Source organism: Salvelinus sp. IW2-2015, linkage group LG4q.1:29 (genome assembly GCF_002910315.2).
Source record: "Salvelinus sp. IW2-2015 linkage group LG4q.1:29, ASM291031v2, whole genome shotgun sequence".
NCBI classification, from domain to species: domain Eukaryota; kingdom Metazoa; phylum Chordata; class Actinopteri; order Salmoniformes; family Salmonidae; genus Salvelinus; species Salvelinus sp. IW2-2015.
Window position 1 is genome coordinate 53,138,957 of NC_036842.1, and position 23,778 is coordinate 53,162,734.

Here is a 23,778-nt window from a genome sequence, read left to right on the forward strand (position 1 = left end):
CCCAAGACACACTCAGAAAGACCTGCTCTCCCCTTCAGGGGGATTATACATGTACATCGTTGAGGGTTATACCACCACAAACATCTACCTCCTTGAATTAATTGGACCTTTGCAACAAGGACCTTGATTGGGCATTTCCCGCTTGCCCTTTTACCTCTGGCCGTACAGGGTCCTCGATGCCCACCACACACAAACAGGTGAGGCCGGTGAGGATGTCAGTTTCATTTTCCCAGTCTGGCTCGCCGTCGACCGGGGGGAAGTCCCTGTAGGCCAGGCATATGGTCCTCAGGCCCTCGGAGGCCATGGGCTCGATCACATTCTTCACCACATTGTCTCTGTCCCTGGGCTTGAAGACCTTAGCCTCCCCGCTTGCTGTCATGATCTTACAACACCTGCGATGAGATAAAGAGGAAATCTATATTACATTTCGGACAAATAATACTGGGGAAGTTCATTGAGTTAATTTGCAAGAAAGCAAGAAACTGAAAGTGCCAGCCTACTTCTTTAGGAGGATCTCTGAGGCTCCTTTGCTGAACATGCGGTAACTCCCGTCTGCGTTCTTCAGCACTGTGCTCATGGACTTCCTGACTGAGTTGAAGGTGTAGACCTTGAAGAGCTTCTCCTCTGGGATCTCGTTGCGGATGGTCATATAGTCACGTCTCAGATCCAACACAAAGCCCAGCAAGGCACATTCGGTCTTGTTGCCCACCTGGCGTGGCAGCCCGCCCTCCTTCTCAGGAGACTGAGACAAACCATTTACACGTTAAGGTCAGTTCCAAACTTCAAATCAACTAACATAACTGATACTTTGTACGAAAATGTCCCATTATATCAATGCATGATTTAAAATAAAGTCTGAGTTCTCAGATTTCAAGAGGATTTGGCCCTGGCTTGAAATCCCTGACCTGGCACTCAACGTATTTGCTCAGGTGTCAAGGAACGATTGCTATGAAAAGAGCTGTATTGCACATCTCTTTGTGTTCTGTTTGACAGAGGTGAAAACCTCAACTCGGAGTCTCAAGTGAAGTATGTCCACTTACCATGATCTTGGATGTGTAAGCACAGTTGACTCCGATGCCCATAATGAGCAGGTCCAAGACTTTGCCTGGGATGAGGTCAGACTCAGGAACCTTCCTGTAGTGCCTGTCTCCCAGATAAGCCTGGACCACGGTCATCCTGTTCATGGTTAATGTTCCCGTTTTGTCAGAGCAGATGGCTGTGGCGTTGCCCATGGTTTCACAGGCATCCAGGTGCCTCACCAGATTGTTGTCTTTCATCATTTTCTGAGGAAGATAGGAGGCTATGATTTGGGATCTGGCAATGCCTTTCTTAATTGCTCCTGTCTGTAATATATATATACGATAGTAACATAGTGGTGACAAAGTAGTGATACCTACTTTGACAGAATACGCAAGTGAGATGGTGACGGCCAGGGGGAGACCTTCGGGCACGGCCACCACAAGCACAGTAACACCAATGATGAAGAACTTGACGCAGAACTGAATGTAGATGGGTGTGCAGTCTGCGACCCACGGTAGGCCCTGGATCCAGAAAGTGTCCACCATAAACAGAGTTATCAGGATGATGACCGTCAACCCTGACATGAACAGGCCTGGACAGAGGAAACGATAGTAGTGTACTGTACACAATGAAATAATACAATATTTGCAATAATGACAAACTGGGACAAGCTGCTGCTGAAAATCAAACGCACTTTCAACATTCAGAATTCCCTTGTGGTGGTCTTACCTGCTTTGCCGATCTGCACCGCTAATTTGGTCAATTTCCCCTGGAGCACAGACTTCTCCTTCTTAGGGTGGGCTTTCTTCTTCTCCTCTCCTTCGTCGTCACTGTTGAGGGCCTGCATCTCCACGCCTGCACCATCCTGAGACTTACCTGAGGGAGAGGAGAGGATGGGTCCAAAGACGTTAAGTTTAAATAGGGACATTTAAATAAGAATTGTTGATGCAGCCAATAAAAAAAGTATGAAATGGGACAAATAGTCAAAAAATTGTACATTGGTGTTTAAGGGTTCATAGTGAGATGGCACTGCTACTGCTTGGAAACAGATAGGGGGTGCTATTCTATGTGATACACCGCACAACACTATGGTGTTTGGTTCACAGTCCTTAATCCGAGTCTGGGGATTATTGCTCCTTCTAGGCTGAGATTCTTTACAAACAAATTCTTCCACCATCATCCCAAAACATGCCCACGTTCTATAATAGTACAAACACACATGCACCAGAACACTAAATACTCAAAACTTTTGTAAGTGAAGTAAAGGGACATTGTTCATCCGGGCAAATGTGTGAGTTAGTGTGTGTCTGTAAGTGTGTACAGTATGTGTGTCTGTAAGTGTGTACAGTATGTGTGTCTGTAAGTGTGTACAGTGTGTGTGTCTGTAAGTGTGTCTGGTAAGTGTGTACAGTATGTGTGTCTTGTAAGTGTGTACAGTATGTGTGTCTGTAAGTGTGTACAGTATGTGTGTCTGTAAAGTGTGTCTGTAAGTGTGGTTACAGTAATGTGTGTCTGTAAGTGTGTACAGTATGTGTGTCGTGTAAGTGTGTACAGTATGTGTGTCTGTAAGTGTGTACAGTATGTGTGTCTGTAACTGTGTGTAGCAGTATGTGTGTCTGTAAGTGTGTATGTTAAGTCAGTATGTGTGTCTGTAGTGTGTACAGTATGTGGTGGGTCTGTAAGGTGTGTACAGTAGGTGTGGTCTTAGGTGTGGTGACAGTATGTTGTGTCTGTAAGTGTGTCTGTAAGTGTGTACAGTATGTGTGTCTGTAAGTGTGTACAGTATGTGTGTCTGTAAGTGTGTACAGTATGTGTGTCTGTAGGTGTGTACAGTATGTGTGTCTGTAAGTGTGTACAGTATGTGTGTCTGTAAGTGTGTTGGTCCAAAAACAGTACATAAGGTTGTTAGCTAAGGGAAGAAAGGCACTGGGAAAAATCAGCTGCTGAGCTTAAGAGCTGTAATCTCCTTGGTCCTAATCACCATGAACGGAGTCAAGAGCACCTGCTGCTCGGACCACAGGAACACACACATGACCATATGGCCTCAGGGACACACAGGGCCACACTCAGACTATACACACCTTGTGCACAAACCGGAGCCCTATACTATGAATTTAGTTTGGTCAACTCTGAGTTCAACTTGGGATAACCAATACCACGAAAGTGGCTCACCTTTAAGCAAGGTCAATTTCTATGCCAACGAATCCTTCAGATCTAACCTGAGCCATATACTACAAATCTAGTTTGAGGACTTAGTGAGGTACAGTGCTTTCAGAAAGTAGTCACACCCCTTGACTTTTTCCACATTTTGTTGTGTTACGGCCTTTAAGATTTTTTTTGTCACTGGCCTCCACACGATACCTTATAATGTCAAAGTGGAATTATGTTTTTAGAAATATTTACCAATTAACTAAACATGAAAAGCTGTAATGTATTGAGTCAATAAGTATTCATCCCCTTTGTTCTGGCAAGCGTAAATAAGTTCAGGAGTAAAAATGTGCTTAACAAGTCACATAATAAGTTGCATGGACTCACTCTGTGTGCAACAATAGTGTTTAACATGATTTTTGAATGACTACCTCATTTCTGTATCCCACACACACAAATATGTCTAAGGTCCCTAAGGCGAACAGTGGATTTCAAACAGAGATTCATCCACAAAGACCAGGGAGGTTTTTCAATGCTTCATAAAGAAGCGCACCTATTGGTAGATAAAAAATAAATAAAAAAAGGAGACATTTAATATCCTTTTGATCATGATGAAGTTATTATTTTCCCTTTGCATGGTGTATCTATACACACAGTCACTACAAAGATACTGGCGTCTTTCCTAGGTCAGTTGCCGGAGACAGAGGAAACCACTCAGGGATTTCACCATGAGGCCAATTGTGACTTGAAAAAGGTTGAATGACTGTGATAGGAGAAAACTGAGGATACATCAACAACATTGTAATGCTAAACAATACTAACCTAATTGACAGAGTGAAAAGAAGGAAGCCTGTAAAGAATACAAATATTTCAAAACATGCATCCTGTTTGCAAGGCACTACAGTAATACTGAAAAAGAATGTGGCAAAGGAATTACATTTTTGTCCTGTATACAAAGTGTTGTGTTTGGGGCAAATCCAATAAAACACATTACTGAGTACCACTCTCCATATTTTGAAGCATAGTGGTGGCTGCATCCTGTTATGGGTATGCTTGTTAAGGACTGGAGAGTGTTTCAGGATAAAATACTAACAGAATGGAGCTAAGCACAGGCAAAATCCTAGGTTCAGTCTGCTTTGCACCAGACACTGGGAGATTATTTCACCTTTCAGCAGGACAATAACCTAAAACACAAGGCCACATCTACACTGGAGTTGGTTACCAAGATGACAGTGAATGCTCCTGAGTGGCTGAGTTACAGTTTTGACTTAAATCTACTTGAAAATCTATGGCAAGGCCTGAAAATGGTTGTCTAACAACCAATTTGAAAGAGCTTGAAGAATTATGAAAACAATAAATAGTCAAATGTTGCACAATCCAGGTGTGGAAAGCTCTTAGACACGTACCCAGAAAGACTCACAGCTGTAATCGCTGCCAAAGGTACTTCTACAAAGTATTGACTCAGGGGTATGAATAATTATGTAAATTCGATTTCTGTATTTAATTTTCAATAAGTTTGCTAAAATGTCTAAAAACATGTTTTCACTTTGTTATTACGGGGTAATGTGTGTAGATGGGTGAGCAAAAAAAGTATTTAATACATTTTGAATTCAGGCTGTAACACAACAAATTTAGGAATAAGTCAAGGGGTATGTATGAATACTTTGGTCAACTCTGAGGTCAATCATTTAGAACCACACCAAAGCACACCTAAGAAGCCATTAACAATAAGTAATAACATAAAGAAGGCACTTCTAAAAGTCTAGATAGCCTGCTGAATTTGCAAGATAACTTTTCTTTCATTTTGATTTCGGGAACAAATGAAAATATGGCACTGACCCACCCATGGATTGATGTTTCAGCATTGAATCAATGACGAGTACTTTGTTCGACTAGCCACGTGCTGCATGCATGCGCAGTTACAGCTGTAGGATCTTAATTTGATCACTCTTTTTTGTTGCTGAGAATTTTCCTGCACAACAGGAAATGCAAATGTGTATGAGGTTTAAAAAGGCATCGACATTTTTCTATTTTCACTTTGAAATTTCAGACTTGATTTGCCCTAACGAAAAACTTATCAACCCATAGAAACATTTCCATGAATTATAATCCACATAATAATTTACAATTGCTGTTGCTGCAGGTTTATTTTCCTGCTGTAGTTAACTGGCTCAAATTAAGATCCTACATCTGTACAAGCCTGCAAGAGTTAGTGTCTGACAGACAAGCAATGTACACCGTCGTAGTATGGATGAAGCTAACTGAAGCTGGCTAGCTTTAGAAAATCTGAGTAGATCTAGCTTGCTTCGCAGTATACCCCTCCGACCATACAGATTCTATATACTGTTAACACACACAAACTAAACTAGTAAGTACCCAATATAAACACAACATGGTCATGGAGTGCACACAAACTAAACTAGCAGTCTCAATATAGATATAACACACAATGAGTACGGTTACATGCACACAATAATGTGATTATTGTGGATAGTACGATTAATAGTTCTATTACAACGTTTACATGCTTTGCAAAAATAACCATTTCCCTAATAATCCTGTTTACATGGACACAACTGAAATAAGGCTACTTGATGGCACTCTGATAAATGCATTTGATTCTGAGTTTGTACATATAAAGTTTGTATGTGAATACTACTTCTAGACCATACATTCAGTATGTTCAGAGTTTGCTCCGAACTCACTTTGTTTTTTCAGATCAAATACACCGCTGGAACGCCAATTAAGCTCTTTTCATGTCATAATAATTTGAAAGATAACTCAGAAAACCAGGTGTTTTAATCGGCGTATACTTACTGCGATTTTGACCTTTGGCCGATTTAAGATGAGCAAAGTAAGGTGTTTACATGACTATTGCATAATCTGCATACTGCCATAATCAGTTTAATATCAAATTATTACTGTGGATTTAAACGCACTCATTGACAAACTTACCTTTCTTGTTTTTCTCATCTCTTTTATCTGTGGAAAAATAAACGACTGCAGTTAATAATTTGTCCATTTACACATCAGCAAAGAGCTTCTCACTTTTGCAGAGTGGCAAAACACTTTTAGTTCTAATATGTTCCCTTGGATGCGAGTTCCCTTGATGGCTAGCCCTTAGACACTGAATTGGAAACTATGAGGTGTGAATGCTCTGACATGCATTTCTGTGTTAACTCCCTGATACAGTCCTCAGTCACTCTGAGAATCCCCTGATCAATGATACTGCGACTACAAACGTAAACAAAACACTCCCCTAACACACTTAGCAGCTATGCACCAGGTTGGTTAATTCACAGGCGGTAACTTTTCTTTTGCCTTGGTATGGCAGGTTAGGTAACGTCCATAGTCCAACTGACCCAACTGCAGTCAGTTAACTAACTGAGATGTTAACCAACTGTGTCTAAGTCAGCATCCTCTATAGCGCTCTCACATGCCGTGATTAACCTGCACCAAGATTCAGCTACAGATACTCTGTCTGTGTATTGTGGTGTAAGGTGGGAACTTCCTCTATTTGGCCCAGCATCTGAGTGGGAATGTTGAATGTTGAATGTCACTCTCACGCCACTGGCAGACACATCATATCATTCAAGATCGTTGAACAAAAAGCAACATTTCATTTGACTACTTTCATGAATTGTTCTTTGACCCCTTCAGTTAATACAGAGCTAATGTTGCAGGGCTTTCGAGCCATCACAGATTACAAAGGGAAACCCAGCCGCGAAATGCCCACCGGTGCTAACCTAACAGACGAGCTTAAAGCCTTCGACGCTCACTTCAAGGCAAGAGACATTGAACCAAGCAACACTCCTCCGTAGCACATCAACACCATCATCCCAGACACCCTGTAACCACTCCAAATTCCATACCACCCCAACAGATCCACAGATGACGCAATCTCTATTACACTCCAACTGCCCTAGCCCACGTGGACAAAAGGAATACATATGTAAGAATGCTTTTCATTGAGTACAGCTCAGCAAGTTTGACAAACCCCATCATCAAGTTTTCTGACGACACGACGATGGTATGACTGATCACTAACAACAATGAGGCAGCCTATAGGGAGGAGGTCAGTGTGGCGCCAGGACAACAACCTCTCCCTCAACGTCAGCAAGACAAAGGAGCTGATCGTGGACTACAGGAAACGGAGGGGTGAGCACGCCCCCATCCACATCGATAGGGCTGTAGTGGAGTGGGTTGAGAGCTTCAAGTTCCTCAGTGTCCACCACTAAGGAATTAACATGGTCCACACACACCCACATAGTTGTGAAGAAGGCACGATCTAAGTGATTACATGATCTAAGTGACTGATAGTTGGTATTCAGCATTCATAAAAGTATGCCTTATTTACTTTGAAGAACTACTAAAATAGTGATTTTGTCCAACAGCATAGGCAACAGCTCAATGGAGATGAGATGTTGACTTGGAATGAAATAATAAAGTCACCAAATAAAACAAATGTAATATACACAACAACTGAACTATTTTATTAAAGTAAAGTATTGTGAAAAAATGAAGGTTAATAAGCAGTAATTGTCATGCCCTGATCTGTTTCACCTGTCCTTGTGCTTGTCTCCACCCCCACCAGGTGTCGCTCATCTTCCCCATTGTCCCCCGGGTACCTATGCCTGTGTTCTCTGTTTGTCTGTTGCCAGTTCGTCTTGTTTGTCAAGTCAACCAGCGTTTTGTCTCAGCTCCTGGTTTCCCCCAGTCTCTCTTTTTCTCGCCCTCTTGGTTTTGACCATTGCCTGTCCTGACTGAGCCCGCCTGCCTGACCACTCTGCCTACCTCTGACCCTGAGTCTGCCTGCCATCCTGTGCCTTTGCCTCACTACTCTGGATTATCGACCTCTGCCTGCCTTGACCTGTCGTTTGCCTGCCCCTGTTGCTGTAATAAACATTGTTACTTCAACACAGTCTGCATTTAGGTCTTACCTGAAACGTGATAGTAATGGGCAGTTACTACCATCATGGGACTTTTATTAATTGTTTTATTCTGTGTTGTTACAGAATTCAACCCACATAATGCATAGTGCATTTACTGTTTAAAAAAATATGGAAACCGAAATAGAAAACCGTGATTACAAAAAAAATATAGAACAGAAACGACCTCAAAAAGCACTAAGTGCTCAGCACTAGCTCTCTTGCACTGACTCTATGCACACACACACTTAACTGTACACACTCACACATAATTACACTGACACCCCAACATATACACACACACTATATGCGCCCACACACACACATAACATGCGCACACATGCATGCTTACACCACACAATAGCTGCTGCTAATGTCTATTATCTATCCTGTTGCCTAGTCACTTTACCCCTACCTATATGTACATAGTTACCTCAATTACCTTGTACCCCGGCACATCGACTGGGTACTGGTACTCCCTGTATATAGCCATGTTATTTTCTACTCCCTATGTATATATATAGCCCTGTTATTTTCTACTCCCTGTATATAGCCATGTTCTTTTTACTCGTTATTGTTATCCGTTATTCCCTGTGTATTTTGTATCTTTATTTTTAACTCTGCATTGTTGGAAAAGTAAGTAAGCATTTCACTGTTAGTCTACACCTGTTGTTTACAAAAGCATGTGACAAATAACATTTTATTTTAATAACCTTGTCTGACACCTTCTATGGTGGCAAATAGCTTTATGTTATGCCACTGGCAAAATGTAACTTAATAGAATCTGTAGGCCCTATAGGATAGCATCATGGAATATCTCATAACACATATTGTTGGACAGGGTTTTTCAAAGCAATTATATTCTACGCTTACTCCTATGATGGTGAGTCTCAACCAAAAGCAAGTAGGCCTATATTTCACAATTAATACAATAGAGATGAGGTTAGTTTTACAAATGTTGTGTAACAGATGACTATAAAAGTAGAATCCAGTTCCACATACTTTTCTTGTCCAGTTTGTCCTTCTTGTCCTTCTTGTTCTTCTTTTCTTTCTTCTCTTTCTTTTCCCTCTCTTTCTCCTTCTTCTTCTCCTCCCTTTCCCTCTTTTTCCTTTCCTTCTCTGCTTTTTCCTCCTCATCGTCATCATCGTCTTCCTCGGCTCCGAGCAGGGTGAAAATGATGCCCGTCTGGGAGTTGACACCTACTGCTGTGATCAATATCTTCCCAGAACCCTCCATGACATGGGTACCTGACGAAAGACAAACATGGACAGTCATTGAGACATGGTCATAGGAACCTGACAAATATAATATCTACAACTAAAATGGGATAGTAAAAGATGCTTCTTTCTTTTACAAGTAAGGCCATACAAATGCATTTAAATGTTTAACGGATAACATTTTTGTGAGGTGAGCAAGCAAATAACATTTGATTAGATTTTTTTGAAAAGTGAAGAGGGGCATGCGTTAAATATTTAATGACATGTGTATGACCAAACAGTATTTATACAGGAATAGCAAGATCATGCTGTTTCAAGTAGTTGTTAACTTCTAAGCGCTCTTATGAAGATTGATTGACAGTAATAAGATGCCAGGGTAAACAACAAATGAAAACAACAATGGAAAAGCAAAAGGACCCAGTGGTGTAAAGTACTTCAATAGTACTTTAAAGTATTTTTTACTTTACTTCACTATTTATATTTTTGACATCTTTTACTTTTACTTCACTACCTTCCTAAAGAAAAGAATGTACTCTTTACTCCATACATTTTCCCTGACACCCAAAAGTACTCATTGCATTTTGAATGCTTAGCAGGCCAGGAAAATTGTCTAATTCACGTACGTATCAAGAGAACATCTCTGGTCATCCGTATTGCCTCTGATCTGACGGACTCACTAAACACGAATGCTTTGTTTGTAAATGATGTCTGAGTTTTGGAGAGGGCCCCTGGCTATCTGTAATTTAAAAAACAAGAAAATGGTGCAGACTGGTTTGCTTAATATAATGAATTTGAAATTATTTATACTTTTACTTTGATACTTAAGTATATTTTAGCAATTCAATTTACTTTTGATACTTTAGACTTTTACTCAAGTAGTATTTTACTTGAGTCATTTTCTATTAAGGTGTCTTTACTTTCACTCAAGTATGACAATTGGGTACTTTTTCCACCACTGCCACCACCTTAATTCATAGTGGAAAGAACAAACGAAGCGATGCCTCTGGGCGATGCCCAGCTTGATCCAAATTGGACCTGCATCTAGACATCAGCCATATTACATGAAGAGAGGAAGGTTCATCATCATTACCTGACAGCAGCATTGGATCGTTGTCCAAAGTCTTCTTGACATGGTCAGATTCACCGGTGAGAGAGCTTTCATCGATTTTCAAATCATTTCCCTGGATCAATACACCATCAGCAGGAAGAAGGTCACCTGGGAAAAACGTACATACTATACATGAACATCAGACAGTCCAGCTGGGTAAGTTAGCTCATTTAACCCAGATTCAGACAGAGTAGTGGAAAAAGAAGGGTAAGGAAAGTTATATCAAAAGTAGGATTAAAGATGCTCTTTGGTTTTAAGGCACACGTGCATACGTAACCTCTCACGGACACACACACATACACAGGTCACTTTTCCTTCAGGAACATACCGTATTTCACTTGTGCAACGTCGCCGACTACGATCTCAGCCACGTGGACCTGGATGACTTGGCCTCCGCGGACCACCGTAAACTTTTGCTCCTGTTCGATGCGGCTCTGCAGCCCGCGGAACTGCTTCTCTTTGCTCCAGTCGTTGAACGCTGTCACCAGGACCACACAGACGACGGACAGGAGGATGGCTGCACCCTCAATCCAGCCCGCGTCTGCCTCCCCCTCATCCTCCACCCCTCCCGCTGCCTTTCCACAATCTGAAAAGAGGGACAGTTGTCAGTATCTGGACATGCTACAAAGAACAGAAGTACAATGCAATCCCTCCAGAATTGTGTTTTTAAGCCTAGGCCTAACCCTAAATCGAGGACAAATGGCTAATTCATTCTGACGACATTGCCAATGTTGTCGTTGGTAGCATGGCCATCTAGTGATTACCCAAGGGGACAGATACAGTGAGTCCCACAGAAAGTAGCCTACAAAAGTAACCTATAATGATTATAAGACAGGAAGTATCACTGTCTTGATCGCAGGAAGTAAAACTGGCTACCCACTATGCCTCTAAAGAGTCCTTTGAAGAATGGGATTATGGATTGATTGATGTGTATCAAGAGTATCAGAGTAAATCCCTGTATGATTATTCAATGGGCAGGATACTCACATTTTGTACCAATTGATATCTCTTTGTGCCAATAAAGCCAGAGACATGAGATCAAACCAAACTTTGTGAGCATCCTCGGGAAGACGCAGCAAAACATCTGAAATTAGATCTAGGCTACTTGTTTTGGCCTCCAATGAATTCCAAAGTATCTGTCCAAGAAACAATTACCAGAAAGTGCACAAACCAGACACGTGGAAATTGCATGACTGCATGCATGAAGTTTACAGGTGCAAAGTAGCAACAATCTGATCATTTGGTATTAGACGGAGTAAATATTCATTATCTGGTGACGAATCAATTAGAATACATTACATTTCAAATGAGAGGAGACACTTACTTTCTCTTTCGGCATCTGGAGGTCTATAAAAAGAAAGGCCTAATGAAATGATGGCTGCCACTTCTAGGATGATTAGTGTCACATCTTGCAATGCTTCCCAMACTAATTGAAGAAATGTTTTTGGCTTTTTTGGAGGTATAACGTTTTGTCCAAACTCCTCTTTCCTTCTGGCAATGTCGTCGGCATGGCCTCCTAAACCTAGAGACAAAAGAGGGGAAGGAATAATGAACAACTGTAAGGCATTTGCATGGTCTAGAATTCAAACATTAGCAAATACATGCGTCACTCTCTCCTGGCTGAACTCCCTTTTTAGAGCCATGTAGTGCAGACCTGTGTTTATATTTGTTCTATGTTCACAGACTGAACAGCAGAAACAGAACCTGTCAAGAATGGTAAGCTTGGCTTGTTTTTGGAGGCTTTCGAAGCTGAAGCTTCAGACCTTTGAGGTGGCTCTGCATGGGGGCTGTGTTCATGACAAAAGAGGGCCATGAATATAGCCCATGCAGCGTTACCACAAGGGTCTTCAGCACAGGCATTCGATGTCAACAGCAGGGAATCAATGACTTTCAAACGCACAAGCCCTCATCTGCTCTCAGACAACATACTCAACAGTCGGTTTAAAAGCAGTAGCTCTCAAAATACTGTAGTTCCAGTGAGATGGATCTCAAAACCTTTTTTTACGTTGTGCATGAGATGACGGCAATACCATGCAGAAATTATGCAAATCCCAACAGTGCGTATGGGATCATGTTTATTGATGCACTTGTGAGCTGCAATATTCCAATATCTTTGGTAATATTTTGTCATTTTGCGGACAGAACGTGTCATAAGAAAACCACCCCAATCCACACCAAAACCTTTTTGTTGGACATGTATTCTCGCTGAAAGGATTTCATCGATGAATTCCTCACTGTGACACTGTACTTTTCTGTACATTTAATCATTGACAAAGTTATAAATAACAAATACCTACATTTCCATTATGTGACTCAGCCTCTGCATCTCTGATTCAGAAAGCAAACCAAATGAATCTCTGAGCTATATGGACAGGCAACCCGGCAAAAGACGTCACACAACGAACCATGTTTATCACTCGTATATTCTCAGTCGATCTAACAGAGATGACTAGTGGCTCTATGATAACAACAAATAAAAGAGACAAGAGAAGAAAGCCTTGTGCTAATGTGAGTTACACGTGAACATTGAAGTTACAACTCTGCCCTGAGTGTGTATGTATTTAACGTCCCTAAAAAGTAATGGTCAGAGCCACAAACGATGTGTGTGAAACAGAGACGCTGCTCTCTGCTGTGGCAAACATCTGGATTTAAAAAAAATCATGTCATGTAACATTTAGCAGTTCAAAATGACAAGCATTGCTGTTTGCGGGCACAAAACGTCAATCAAGGAATGAAGAGTAACAAACCGGGAAAGTTCAACTAGTGAGGAGAGATGGTCTGCAATTGATCATATGAGCCGCACAAAACTGGTCTGCACAAAACAATTAAAAGTAACTACCAATTGGATATCACAAAATTGGGGAGAAAAAGGGGTACATATATATATATATATATATATATATATATATATATATATATATATATATATATATATATATATACAGTGGGGAGAACAAGTATTTGATACACTGACAATTTTGCAGGTCTTTCCTACTTACAAAGCATGTAGAGGTCTGTAATTTTTATCATAGGTACACTTCAAACTGTGAGAGACGGAATCTCAGAAAATCCACCATTGTATGATTTTTAAGTAATTAATTTGCATTTTATTGCATGACATAGATTTTTGATACATCAGAAAAGCAAACTTTAATATTTGGTACAGAAACCTTTGTTTGCAATTTACAGAGATCATACGTTTCCTGTAGTTCTTGACCAGGTTTTGCACACACTGCAGCAGGGATTTTGGGCCCACTCCTCCATACAGACCTTCTCCAGATCCTTCAGTTTCGGGCTGTCGCTGGGCAATACGGACTTTCGGCTCCCTCCAAAGATTTTCTATTGGGTTCAGGTCTGGAGACTGGCTAGGCCACTCCAGGACCTTGAGATGCTTCTTACGGAGCCACCCTTAGTTGCCCTGCTGTGTGTTTCGGGTCGTTGTTCATGCTGGAGACCCAGCCACGACCCATCTTCAATGCTCTTACTGAGGAAGGAGGTTGTTGGTCAAGATCTCGCGATACATGGCCCCATCCATCCTCCCTCAATACGGTGCAGTCTCCTGTCCCCTCTTGCAGAAAAGCATCCCCAAAGAATGATGTTCCACCCTCCATGCTTCACGGTTTGGGATGGTGTTCTTGGGGTTGTACTCATCCTTCTATTCCTCCAAACACGGCGAGTGGAGTTTGAGCAAAAAGCTCTATTTTTGTTCTCATCAGACCACATGACCTTCTCCATTCTCCTCTGGATCATCCAGATGGGTCATTGGGCAAACTTCAGACGGGCCTGGACATGCGCTGGCTTGAGCAGGGGACCTGCGTGCGCTGCAGGATTTAATCCATGACGGCGTAGTGTGTTACTAATGGTTTTCTTTGAGACGTGGTCCCAGCTCTCTTCAGGTCATTGACCAGGTCCTTCCGTGTAGTTCTGGCTGATCCCTCAACTTCCTCATGATCATGATGCCCCACGAGGTGAGATTCTTGCATGGAGCCCCAGACCGAGGGTGATTGACCGTCATCTTGAACTTCTTCCATTTTCTAATAATTGTGCCAACAGTTGTTGCCTTCTCACCAAGCTGCTTGGCTATTGTCCTGTAGCCCATCCCAGCCTTGACAGGTCTACAATTTATCCCTGATGTCCTTACACAGCTCTCTGGTCTTGGCCATTGTGGAGAGGTTGGAGTCTGTTTGATTGAGTGTGTGGACAGGTGTCTTTTATAACAGGTAACGAGTTCAAACAGGTGCAGTTAATACAGGTAATGAGTGAGAACAGGAGGGCTTCTTAAAGAAAACTAACAGGTCTGTGAGAGCGGAATTCTTTACCTGGTTGGTAGGTGATCAAATACTTATGTCATGCAATAAAATGCAAATTAATTACTTAAAAATCATACAATGTGATTTTCTGGATTTTTGTTTTAGATTCCGTCTCTCACAGTTGAAGTGTAACTATGATAAAAATTACAGACCTCTACATGCTTTGTAAGTAGGAAAACCTGCAAAATCGGCAGTGTATCAAATACTTGTTCTCCCCACTGTATATATATATATGTGTGTGTGTGTGTTGTTGTTTATGCTCCAGGAGACTAGTAGATGTAATTAAATTAGACTGAACTTTAATTGTAATCAAAGAGTAAGAGTGCAGCTCTTTGAACTAATATCATGAGACATGACCTATCTTGCGTTCCCCCTGGAGAGCTGATGACTCCATTGTTATCACTGCAGTAGGGGTCAAATGGCTGCTTTTGTGACTCCATGTAGCACAGCATTGGCCTTCTCTGACCTGAGTTGGGTTAGTATGCTTATTCCCTCTAAATCCCTCTAAGCAATGCTGCTTCTTCTGACGCTTTAAGGTTAGATTCCAACTCAGGGAAAAACCCCTGCGGTGATTCTTCACCCTATCACTGAATTGCATATTTCTTGACTTATCTTAGATTCATTCTGACTATTTTGAGGAGGTGTACTTGTTGCTACGGCGTCTCAAGAAGGACAAACAGTTATATTGCCACTTTTTTCTCATTTTTGAAGCAAAGCTCTTTTAAGGGAGAATGCGAGGCACAGACGTGCACTTTGCCGCGCCGAGTTCTGCCAGGAGCAAACCCAACCTAGTATGCGGGTACCTTTATACTAGCACCTGCCATTTGCATTTTATAGTGCAAAATGTATATGTGTGTCACATGGATTTGTAACTGTACTCATTTTCTTATACCGTCTTAAATTGGGAATCATGTATGCTGCAGGATTGGAAATGTTTTTTTGTAATCTGAGAATCCCATTCAAATCCCATTCCCTAAGAGTTCACCAAAAGGTCATCAAAGGGATTATGCAGAAGGACAATAGAGAAGCAGTACTGAAAGGCTTGTCACAATTTGGCCGGTGTACGCTATGTGTGTGCTTGACTGACAAATTCAGGTATAGATTGGAGCAGAATAGGGCATCATCACAAGCACAGCAGTATCAAAATGGGAAAAGGTTCATGGCCAACATGTTAGCCAAACAACATCTAACATCACATAATTCCATCCACATAGGGATTTATAAAACGGCTTGGTCTGAGTAAAGCTGGTTCCTGTTTCCCAACAGCCTACAACTGGCAAAAACATACATGAAAAAGCCATTATAATTGCTAGTAAATGTGTATCAATGCATATTTCTGAATTATAAAAAAGGATTTTAGTTGTCATGCTTTTAATGCTTATACATGTTTACAAATGAATGTATTAATTGTATGTACAGTGCCAACAGAAAGTATTCACACCCCTTGACAGTCCCCACATGTTGTTGTGTTACAGCCTGAATTTAAAATGGATGCATTTGAGATTTTTGGTCACTGGCCAACACACAATACCCCATAATGTCAAAGTGGAATTATGTGTTTCGAAATTGTACCAATTAACTAAAAATTAAAATCTGAAATGTCTTGAGTCACAATAAGTATTCAACTCCTTTGTTAAGTTCAGGAGTAAAACTTAGCTAAATACGTCACATAATAAGTTGCATGGACTGTCGGCAATAATAGTAACATGATTCTTGAACGACTACCTCATCTCTGTACCCCACACATACAATTATCTGTAAGGTCCCGCAGTCGATCATTGAATTTCAAACACAGATTCAACCTCAAAGAGCAGGGAGGTTTTCAATGCCTCACAAAGAAGGGCACCTATTGGTAGGTGGGTAAAAATAATACCTTTGATCATGGTGAAGTTATTAATTACACTTTGGATGGTGTAGCAATACACCCAGTCACCACAAAGATACAGGCGTCCTTCCTAACTCAGTTGCCGGAAAGGAAGGAAACTGCTCAGGGATTTCACCATGAGGTCAATGGTGATTTTAAAACAGTTTAATGGCTGTGAGAGGAGAAAACTGATGATGGATCAACAACATTGTAGTTGCTCCACAATACTAACTTAATTGACAGAGTGAAAAGAAGGAAGCTTGTGCAGAATAAAATATATGCTGCAAAGCAATTCACTTTAATTCCTTAATACAAAGTGTTGTGTTTAGGGCAAATCCAATACAACACAAGAGTACCACTCTCCATATTTTCAAGCATAATGGTGGCTGCATCATGTAACGGGTATGCTTGTAATCATTAAGGGCTGGAAAGTTTTTCAGGATAAAAAAGAAAACGGAATGCAGCTAAGCACAAGCAAAATCCTAGAGGAGAACCTGGTTCAGTCTGCTTTCCACCAGACACTGGGAGATGAATTCACCTTTCAGCAGGACAATAACCTAGGCCAAACACAAGGCCAAATCTACACTGGAGTTTCTTACCAAGAAGACAGCGAATGTTCCTGAGTGGCCAAGTTACAGTTTTGACTTAAATCTACTTGAAAGTCTATGGCAAGATCTGAAGATATTTGTCTAACAATGATCAACAACCAATTTGAAAGAGCTTGAAAAATGTTGAAAATAATAAAATGGGCAAATGTTGCACAAACCAGGTGGGGAAATCTGTTAGAACCTTACCCAGAGAGACTCACAGCTGTCATCGGTGCTGTGTGAAAAGTGTGAGTTATCCCCATGTGTAGAGAAGTGACAGCCGGGCCCTGCAGAGTGCCGTCCACTCAGAGCCCAAACCGTAGCCCACACCAGTTCCCCTCAATAAACTCAACAAGACATTGTGCTAAAAGGCTTGAGATTGGTGTAGGAGGAGCAACTCATGACAACTCCAATGGAATCAATGCAGTATCTAGAATCATTCTGCATGGCAGTTGTAGATGCCATTTCGAATTGTTCTTGTATTCAAAATGTAACCACAAACTTGTTATTGGGGGGTCGGGTTGAAGTCAATTTAATTTCAGCCACCAGATAAATCGGCAATCAACTCATAAATTGAATACGTCCATTACTTCAATTAGGGGTTTTCAATTTGTAAATTATTACAATTCGTTGCAGAGGGGCCCAACTAAATCTCGCTTAGGGCCCCCAAAAGGCCCAAAAGGCCCCCAAAAGGCCCAAAAGGCTGATTGGAGTTAAGCCTATCCCCAATGAGTAATAGGAGAATTGGTGTGTGAAGGACCAGACCTGAAAAAATAACAAAAATACAAAGCAAGATGCTCAGCAGCATATTTACCAGAAATAGGTGATGTTCTTAGTCTGGTACAGAGTCCTTGGACATCTCCGTAACATTCCTGGATTCTAGCTATTCCCTCAGGTCCCCTGAGTTCCATGAGAGACCGCAGCTCCTTGAGAGAGCAGTTGAAGTCTCCAACATCATGATTGGCCTGTGCATGTCGACCACGCTTTGACCCACGGAACGAGTTGCTGGCCATGTCTCCTCTACAGCGCACCACTCGAGGGTGGTGGAGAGAGGCTTTCCCAAAAAGGCAAGTAAAATCCTCAGAGGCAAAATACGGTGTTTCCCATAAACTGCTGTTATTTCTCAGGGGTGTAGGTTGCTTGACTCCTTAGAGCATGACTTGGACATGTAGAAAGCCATTTTAATTTGATTCCTGTAAGCCCACTCTCTCATCTTGGCTGTTGATGTTGGCTTAAGTCCTCACAAGGCTACATCTGAAAAGACAAAAAAATATTGAGTAAAGGTTTTTCCTTTTATCTCTGAAGTCATTCATGTTGAAATAAGGAACTGGATCCCGCATATGGCTGAAATGCTATCTAGTAATGTCACACTAATAAACAAATACAATGATCCCCAAATCATTTACTTACACTGATAACATACTACAATACGATCAATACATCGTACTGTCAACATACTACAATACGATCAATACATTTGTAGTAAACATTTTACATTGCATTTACATGTTAGTCATTCAGCAGATGCTCTTATCCAGAGCGACTTACATCTGAGTGCATACATCCTCATATTTGTTTTGTACTGGTCCCCCATGGGAATTGAACCCACAACCCTAGCATTGCAACTCTAGCAACTGAGCCACACTGGAACCCTCAGCAACATATGGAATCTGCCTTTTGAAACACACGTCTGTTAAAGTAAATATGGATATGGAGATCTTTAGCAATGTTTATGCCAAGCTTCTGCACAGCCTCTGTATAGAAAAGCTATTTGAGGAAGAAGTCACCCAGAATTCTACCATGACATGACCATCAAATCATTCCCCTTCTCCTGAAATGATGAGGACATTTTGATGGTCTCTGGTATAGCTCTAGACCTCCCATCTCAGTAAATCAATCAATCAATCGTTTTTTGACTCAATCAACTTGAAGTGAGAGTTCTGTTAGGGGTGAGCCTGTCTGACACTCACACCCACTGGCCAGTACACAAAGTGACAGCCGGCTTTAAACACAAGGCCCTGCGAAGTCTATTTAAGACAGGAAAGGCACAAATTAGTTCAGTTACATAAAAAACTGACACGTTGGCCCTGAAATGATCAGCTTTGGGCAAAGTGTACTTGACTTTGTGTACTTGAAATTTGGAGAGAAACGCTGGAAAAAGGACCCAAAGATGTTGAGGACCTATCTGCTCATCCTTACTGACACATCTAAGCCTAGTGGGGCTAATAATAACACACAGGGTGCAACTAATTGTCGGCACGATGGGTGTGCCTTGCAATGAAAACTGTGACGCCTGAAGACATCGATCCTTGGAGTCGTTTCGGTGGTCGAGAAAGTCTTGTAATTTAACAGCTGATCAGACAGTGTCTGTGACGGAGGGAGACAAGATTAGCAGGCCCCGACTCAAACACCAGACATCAGGCCTCTCTTATTTGTATCCGCACGGAGCAATAAGAAGTATAACCCCTTCAAGGAATGACACCGTGCAAGCACGGCTAACGAGTGACACTGGACGACACCTTACAGCGGTAGCAGAGAGAACCAGCTTGAGCATTATTAAAGAGACATGACACATTTTCCGTACAACAATTAACACTGACACTCACAATGGATTTTAGAGATTGCTTCTGCGTTGACCAAAAGATTGAGTGTACTTACTAGAAATCCACTCTTTTCATATCGTCATAGCAACAGGAGGTATATGACGGTAACACCACAGGTCCGATTAGGGAAGGCAGTGTCTTTCACAGAACTCCAGAAACATCCCCATAATCCCCCTAGGAGCATCGGCCAGCACTTCTCAGAGGGTATCCAGTTAGTTACCCTTCTCAGGGTTACGTCCAAATTGCAAGTCTTCCTTTGAAAATCAAGGTTTGACCTTCAGTGCACACGCTCAACCGACACAGGCTTCATTAGAGGGAAAAAGGCTCGCTCAATGATTATCTCAGGAAAGCTTCTTCCTTAATCTAATTAGACAATCTGTGGCATCGGTGCGCTCTACCGCCACTGCTTGCCGTCCCTGAGAGAGCCACTAACACTGTGATGGGGAGACACTGTGGAAAAGTGAAGACACAGCCACCCCATATTCTTCACGACCAGTTTCACTACCACTGTCCATTCAGCTCTACTTTGCCTGTGGTGAATGACATCTGTCAAAATGCAGACTAGAGAACAATTAAAGGCACTGAATTAGGAGGAATATCTTACAATCACAACCAGGGAATGTACCGTGTTCTGGAATGTACCCGTCCTTGGTTGAAACCTTTCCAGGTAGACTGAACTTCCTACTCAAGGGAGGCACACTGCCTAGATATCACAGGCCACCAGATGTTTTAATCACTTCTGTTTGACACTGAATGGCTATGGAATACAATCTTCTCTTGACAATTTGGATTATATTCTGAGGTCTACTTTATGCCTTCAAGCACAAACAGATGAGCGCTTTCTATTGAATTAAATCAATTGCTACACTAAATACTCTTTCACAGCCTCGACCGGTGAAAGGTTATTTTTTGGTGAAACGTTTTAATTATGTAGATCTCACTACAAGACAAACTAGAGCCATGGAGTTATAACCAAATGGTTCGAGCACATTCTAGCCTAAATAGCCTAGATTAATTGGGCCACAATACAACAACAAACAAAACGTCACAGGGTCACCTGTAACATACAGGAATGGATTAGTTGCATTGCGGCAACCAATTGTTGCGTGCCACGTCATCAACTGTGCAGTTAGGCATCAGATTGCTATATGATAAGATGTGGTAAACGTATGTGTTAAATACCTATCCAGGCGTTGTAAGATCTGGCATCGGTCTGCATTGTAGTCCTGATCTAGTGACACTACAAGTGTAATGATGCCACATCGCGGACCGAAGCTGATTAAGTTATATTCATCAACTCCGGGACACCCTACAACTTCAGGGAGCAAGTCATGAGAAAATGAGTGTCGAATCTAGGCAATAATGTGAACAATATAAAATATGAATATTTCTATAAAAATGACTCGCAGGATACAGAGCATTGACCTAAGATATATTTTGTCTGGAAGCATTCTGCTCTTTCATGTCAGGACCTTTATATCAGTTTGGACCTTCCCCCAGGATCTCTGTCTATGGCGTTCTCTGCCTTTGAATTCATACACTGCCCGCAGAAAGAATTCAGCCAAAAACACGTATGGATGTTAGTTGCATTTCAACAGAACGAAAGTAGCCTCATGACCCCGCTGATGAGCATGCATGTTTGTCTCTTCCATCCATTACACGTTTGTCTTTGTGAATCTCAGTTACTACGGAAATGATTGAAAGACCTTGTAAAGGTAAGCACCAAAAAAATGACTCTGTCGTCAATGATCTTTTTCTGTTGTCTTAAAGCTGAATGGAGGCTGGAGAAACACAAAAGTGTGTGTGCTTGTGTGTGTGTGTGTGTGTGTGTGTGTGTGTGTGTGTGACGTGCGTGCGTGCCTGGATGCAACGTGTGTGATGTGCATTCGTAGTGTGTGCTCTCGGGTTTGTGTGTGTGTGTGTGTGTGTGTGTGTGCGTTCAAGTATGATGAATTGATCACACTTCAAAGGGAAAAGGGATGAAGAAGTAAAGCTCTCCATAACAACAAAGACAACAGGAGAAAATGAGTCAATGGATTTCTGCTGTAAAGGTCAAAGTTGGGGGGGGTTAAGTAATTCATTTGGACAGCTTTCCTTCTCCACTGAGGCCATCAATACTACAACAACAGGCATAATCCTGAAATCTATTTGAAATGATAGTCCTGATGGCACCGCTAATGACTTCAGATCACACACCCCCCCCTTTGGATAGGGGTTAAATTCTCGCTAGAGCCCATTCTGTCTGCATGCCCCTCTATCTGTATCTCTCTTCTTTATTTGATGACTTCACTACAATAAATAAAGAAAAAATACTTAAAAAGACAACAACTCCCACATTGATACGTCATCAAATGGAAATGTTTTGATATTAAATTCCGTAAAAAAACAACGTTAAGGTTCACGGAAACACGGTGATTCAAACAGCTCGTGACATGGCAACATTTTAAGCCATGTCATGTTGCTTCCAGTTACATAGATGCTTCATCTTAAAATGGTGGCACCTACCTATCCCCTTGTAAATGCATTCTCAGACAGAGAATATATTAATAACGTCTTATGTGTTGCTACGACACAGTGTGTGTGTGGTGTTAGCGTGACAGAGCAAATAACAAATAATAAAAGGATAAATAAACAATTGGTATAGCTTTTAAAATTCAATTCWAAATACAAAAAGCTCCCACAACTGGTAATGCAAATGTCTTATTTTGACCAACAAAAAGGGAATCATTTCAGAATTCTACTAAAAAAAGTCATTCTAATAAAATTATCTGCAAATCCAATGAGATCCAAGAAACCACCCAAGAGCCCACAAATGGTTGTTTATGTTGGTTTGATATGATAGTTCAAGTCAAGGCGGAGTCACTTACAGGTGAGTCACAGAGGGGGCCGCCGGTAGGGCAGGGCTCGTGTGCAGAGGTGAAGAGAAGCCGCCATGTCAGAAACATCCAGAAGAGCCCTGTCTATCTGTCCATCAACGGTCCCACACACGAATGGAGCCCGGTCTGCTGCCCGGCTTCATCCTTTGCCAGCCCTCTCTTGCACGACGACAGCACGCAAGCGGCGCTTAACTCCGATTGCTCCGTCTCAGGGACAGTAGAGAGCACGACCTCACCGAAACAGGATTAGCTATAAATAGGCATGCATATCCGTCCAGGGGCGGCTGCCTGGCAGTGGCTCAGTCTTTGCCTGTGTGGTACTCTGTAGCACTAGAGCGCTAAACACTTGTGGAGTAAACTACTAAACCTGTGTACCCTCACTCAACCCCACCCTACTTCACCCACCAGACATTGGGTTAGCTATAGCTCCAAGGGATTTAGGGAGTGATGGGCAGGGGATTATGTTAATCAGACTCCTTTCCCGTCCCCTTTGTTCTACAGAGTCCTGCCTCTCACTATGCCCCCAACTCCCCAATTAAGAGATCAAGCCAAGTATCCCATGATCAAGGCCTCATTTCACCTCACTACTGCTGTGTTTTACACATACTGAAATGCAGTGCACATATCGCACATGCATGCACACACCCTCCCGTGCACAGATGCCCACATTCAGAGGAGGATTAAACTACACTGCACCTACACACATGCACACACAGCCAGATTACAGACGCACATATACACACGACACAGAAGGATTATACACAAATGCACACACCCACACATACACTGCAGCTAGACAGCAGGATTAGAGGCACACACAAGTACACACACAGAAAGAGACAGACAGAGAGAGAGATTACAATGCAGTTCAGACCCGGTTGCCTCTGCAGAATGTGCAGATCTGATATGTAGGGCAGCAGAGGAAGAGGACATTATTTAATGCAATCTCTCCAAATAATATGATACCCTCCCTGCCAGTGACACTGTTTGAAAGCTACCCTAACTTGACATTCGGCCAGGGCAACCACAAAGAGAAATGAGCCATTGAAAAGCATAGCGACCAGGCTGCGTTTCTCTACCATGTCAGCTTCTTTCTGAGAGGATTGTTTGTTGCTT

General features: G+C 41.8%; 1 protein-coding gene across 1 annotated transcript in view; it reads right to left on the reverse strand.

Annotated features, from left to right (window-relative positions):
* The window catches only part of LOC111962161 (plasma membrane calcium-transporting ATPase 1-like), a 28,074-nt gene extending 4,939 nt beyond the window's left edge, over positions 1–23,135 (reverse strand). The window contains exons 1-12 of the mRNA XM_023985028.3: positions 22,654–23,135; positions 17,998–18,437; positions 11,747–11,944; positions 10,751–11,008; positions 10,405–10,530; positions 9,099–9,344; positions 6,124–6,150; positions 1,750–1,896; positions 1,398–1,612; positions 1,041–1,283; positions 501–742; positions 155–392 (exon numbers count right to left, since the gene is read on the reverse strand). Of these exons, the coding sequence (XP_023840796.1) occupies positions 155–392; positions 501–742; positions 1,041–1,283; positions 1,398–1,612; positions 1,750–1,896; positions 6,124–6,150; positions 9,099–9,344; positions 10,405–10,530; positions 10,751–11,008; positions 11,747–11,944; positions 17,998–18,196 (2,139 nt within the window). The 5' untranslated portion in view covers positions 18,197–18,437; positions 22,654–23,135. The remainder of the gene's footprint in view (positions 1–154; positions 393–500; positions 743–1,040; positions 1,284–1,397; positions 1,613–1,749; positions 1,897–6,123; positions 6,151–9,098; positions 9,345–10,404; positions 10,531–10,750; positions 11,009–11,746; positions 11,945–17,997; positions 18,438–22,653) is intronic.
* Positions 23,136–23,778: the final 643 nt, after the last annotated feature.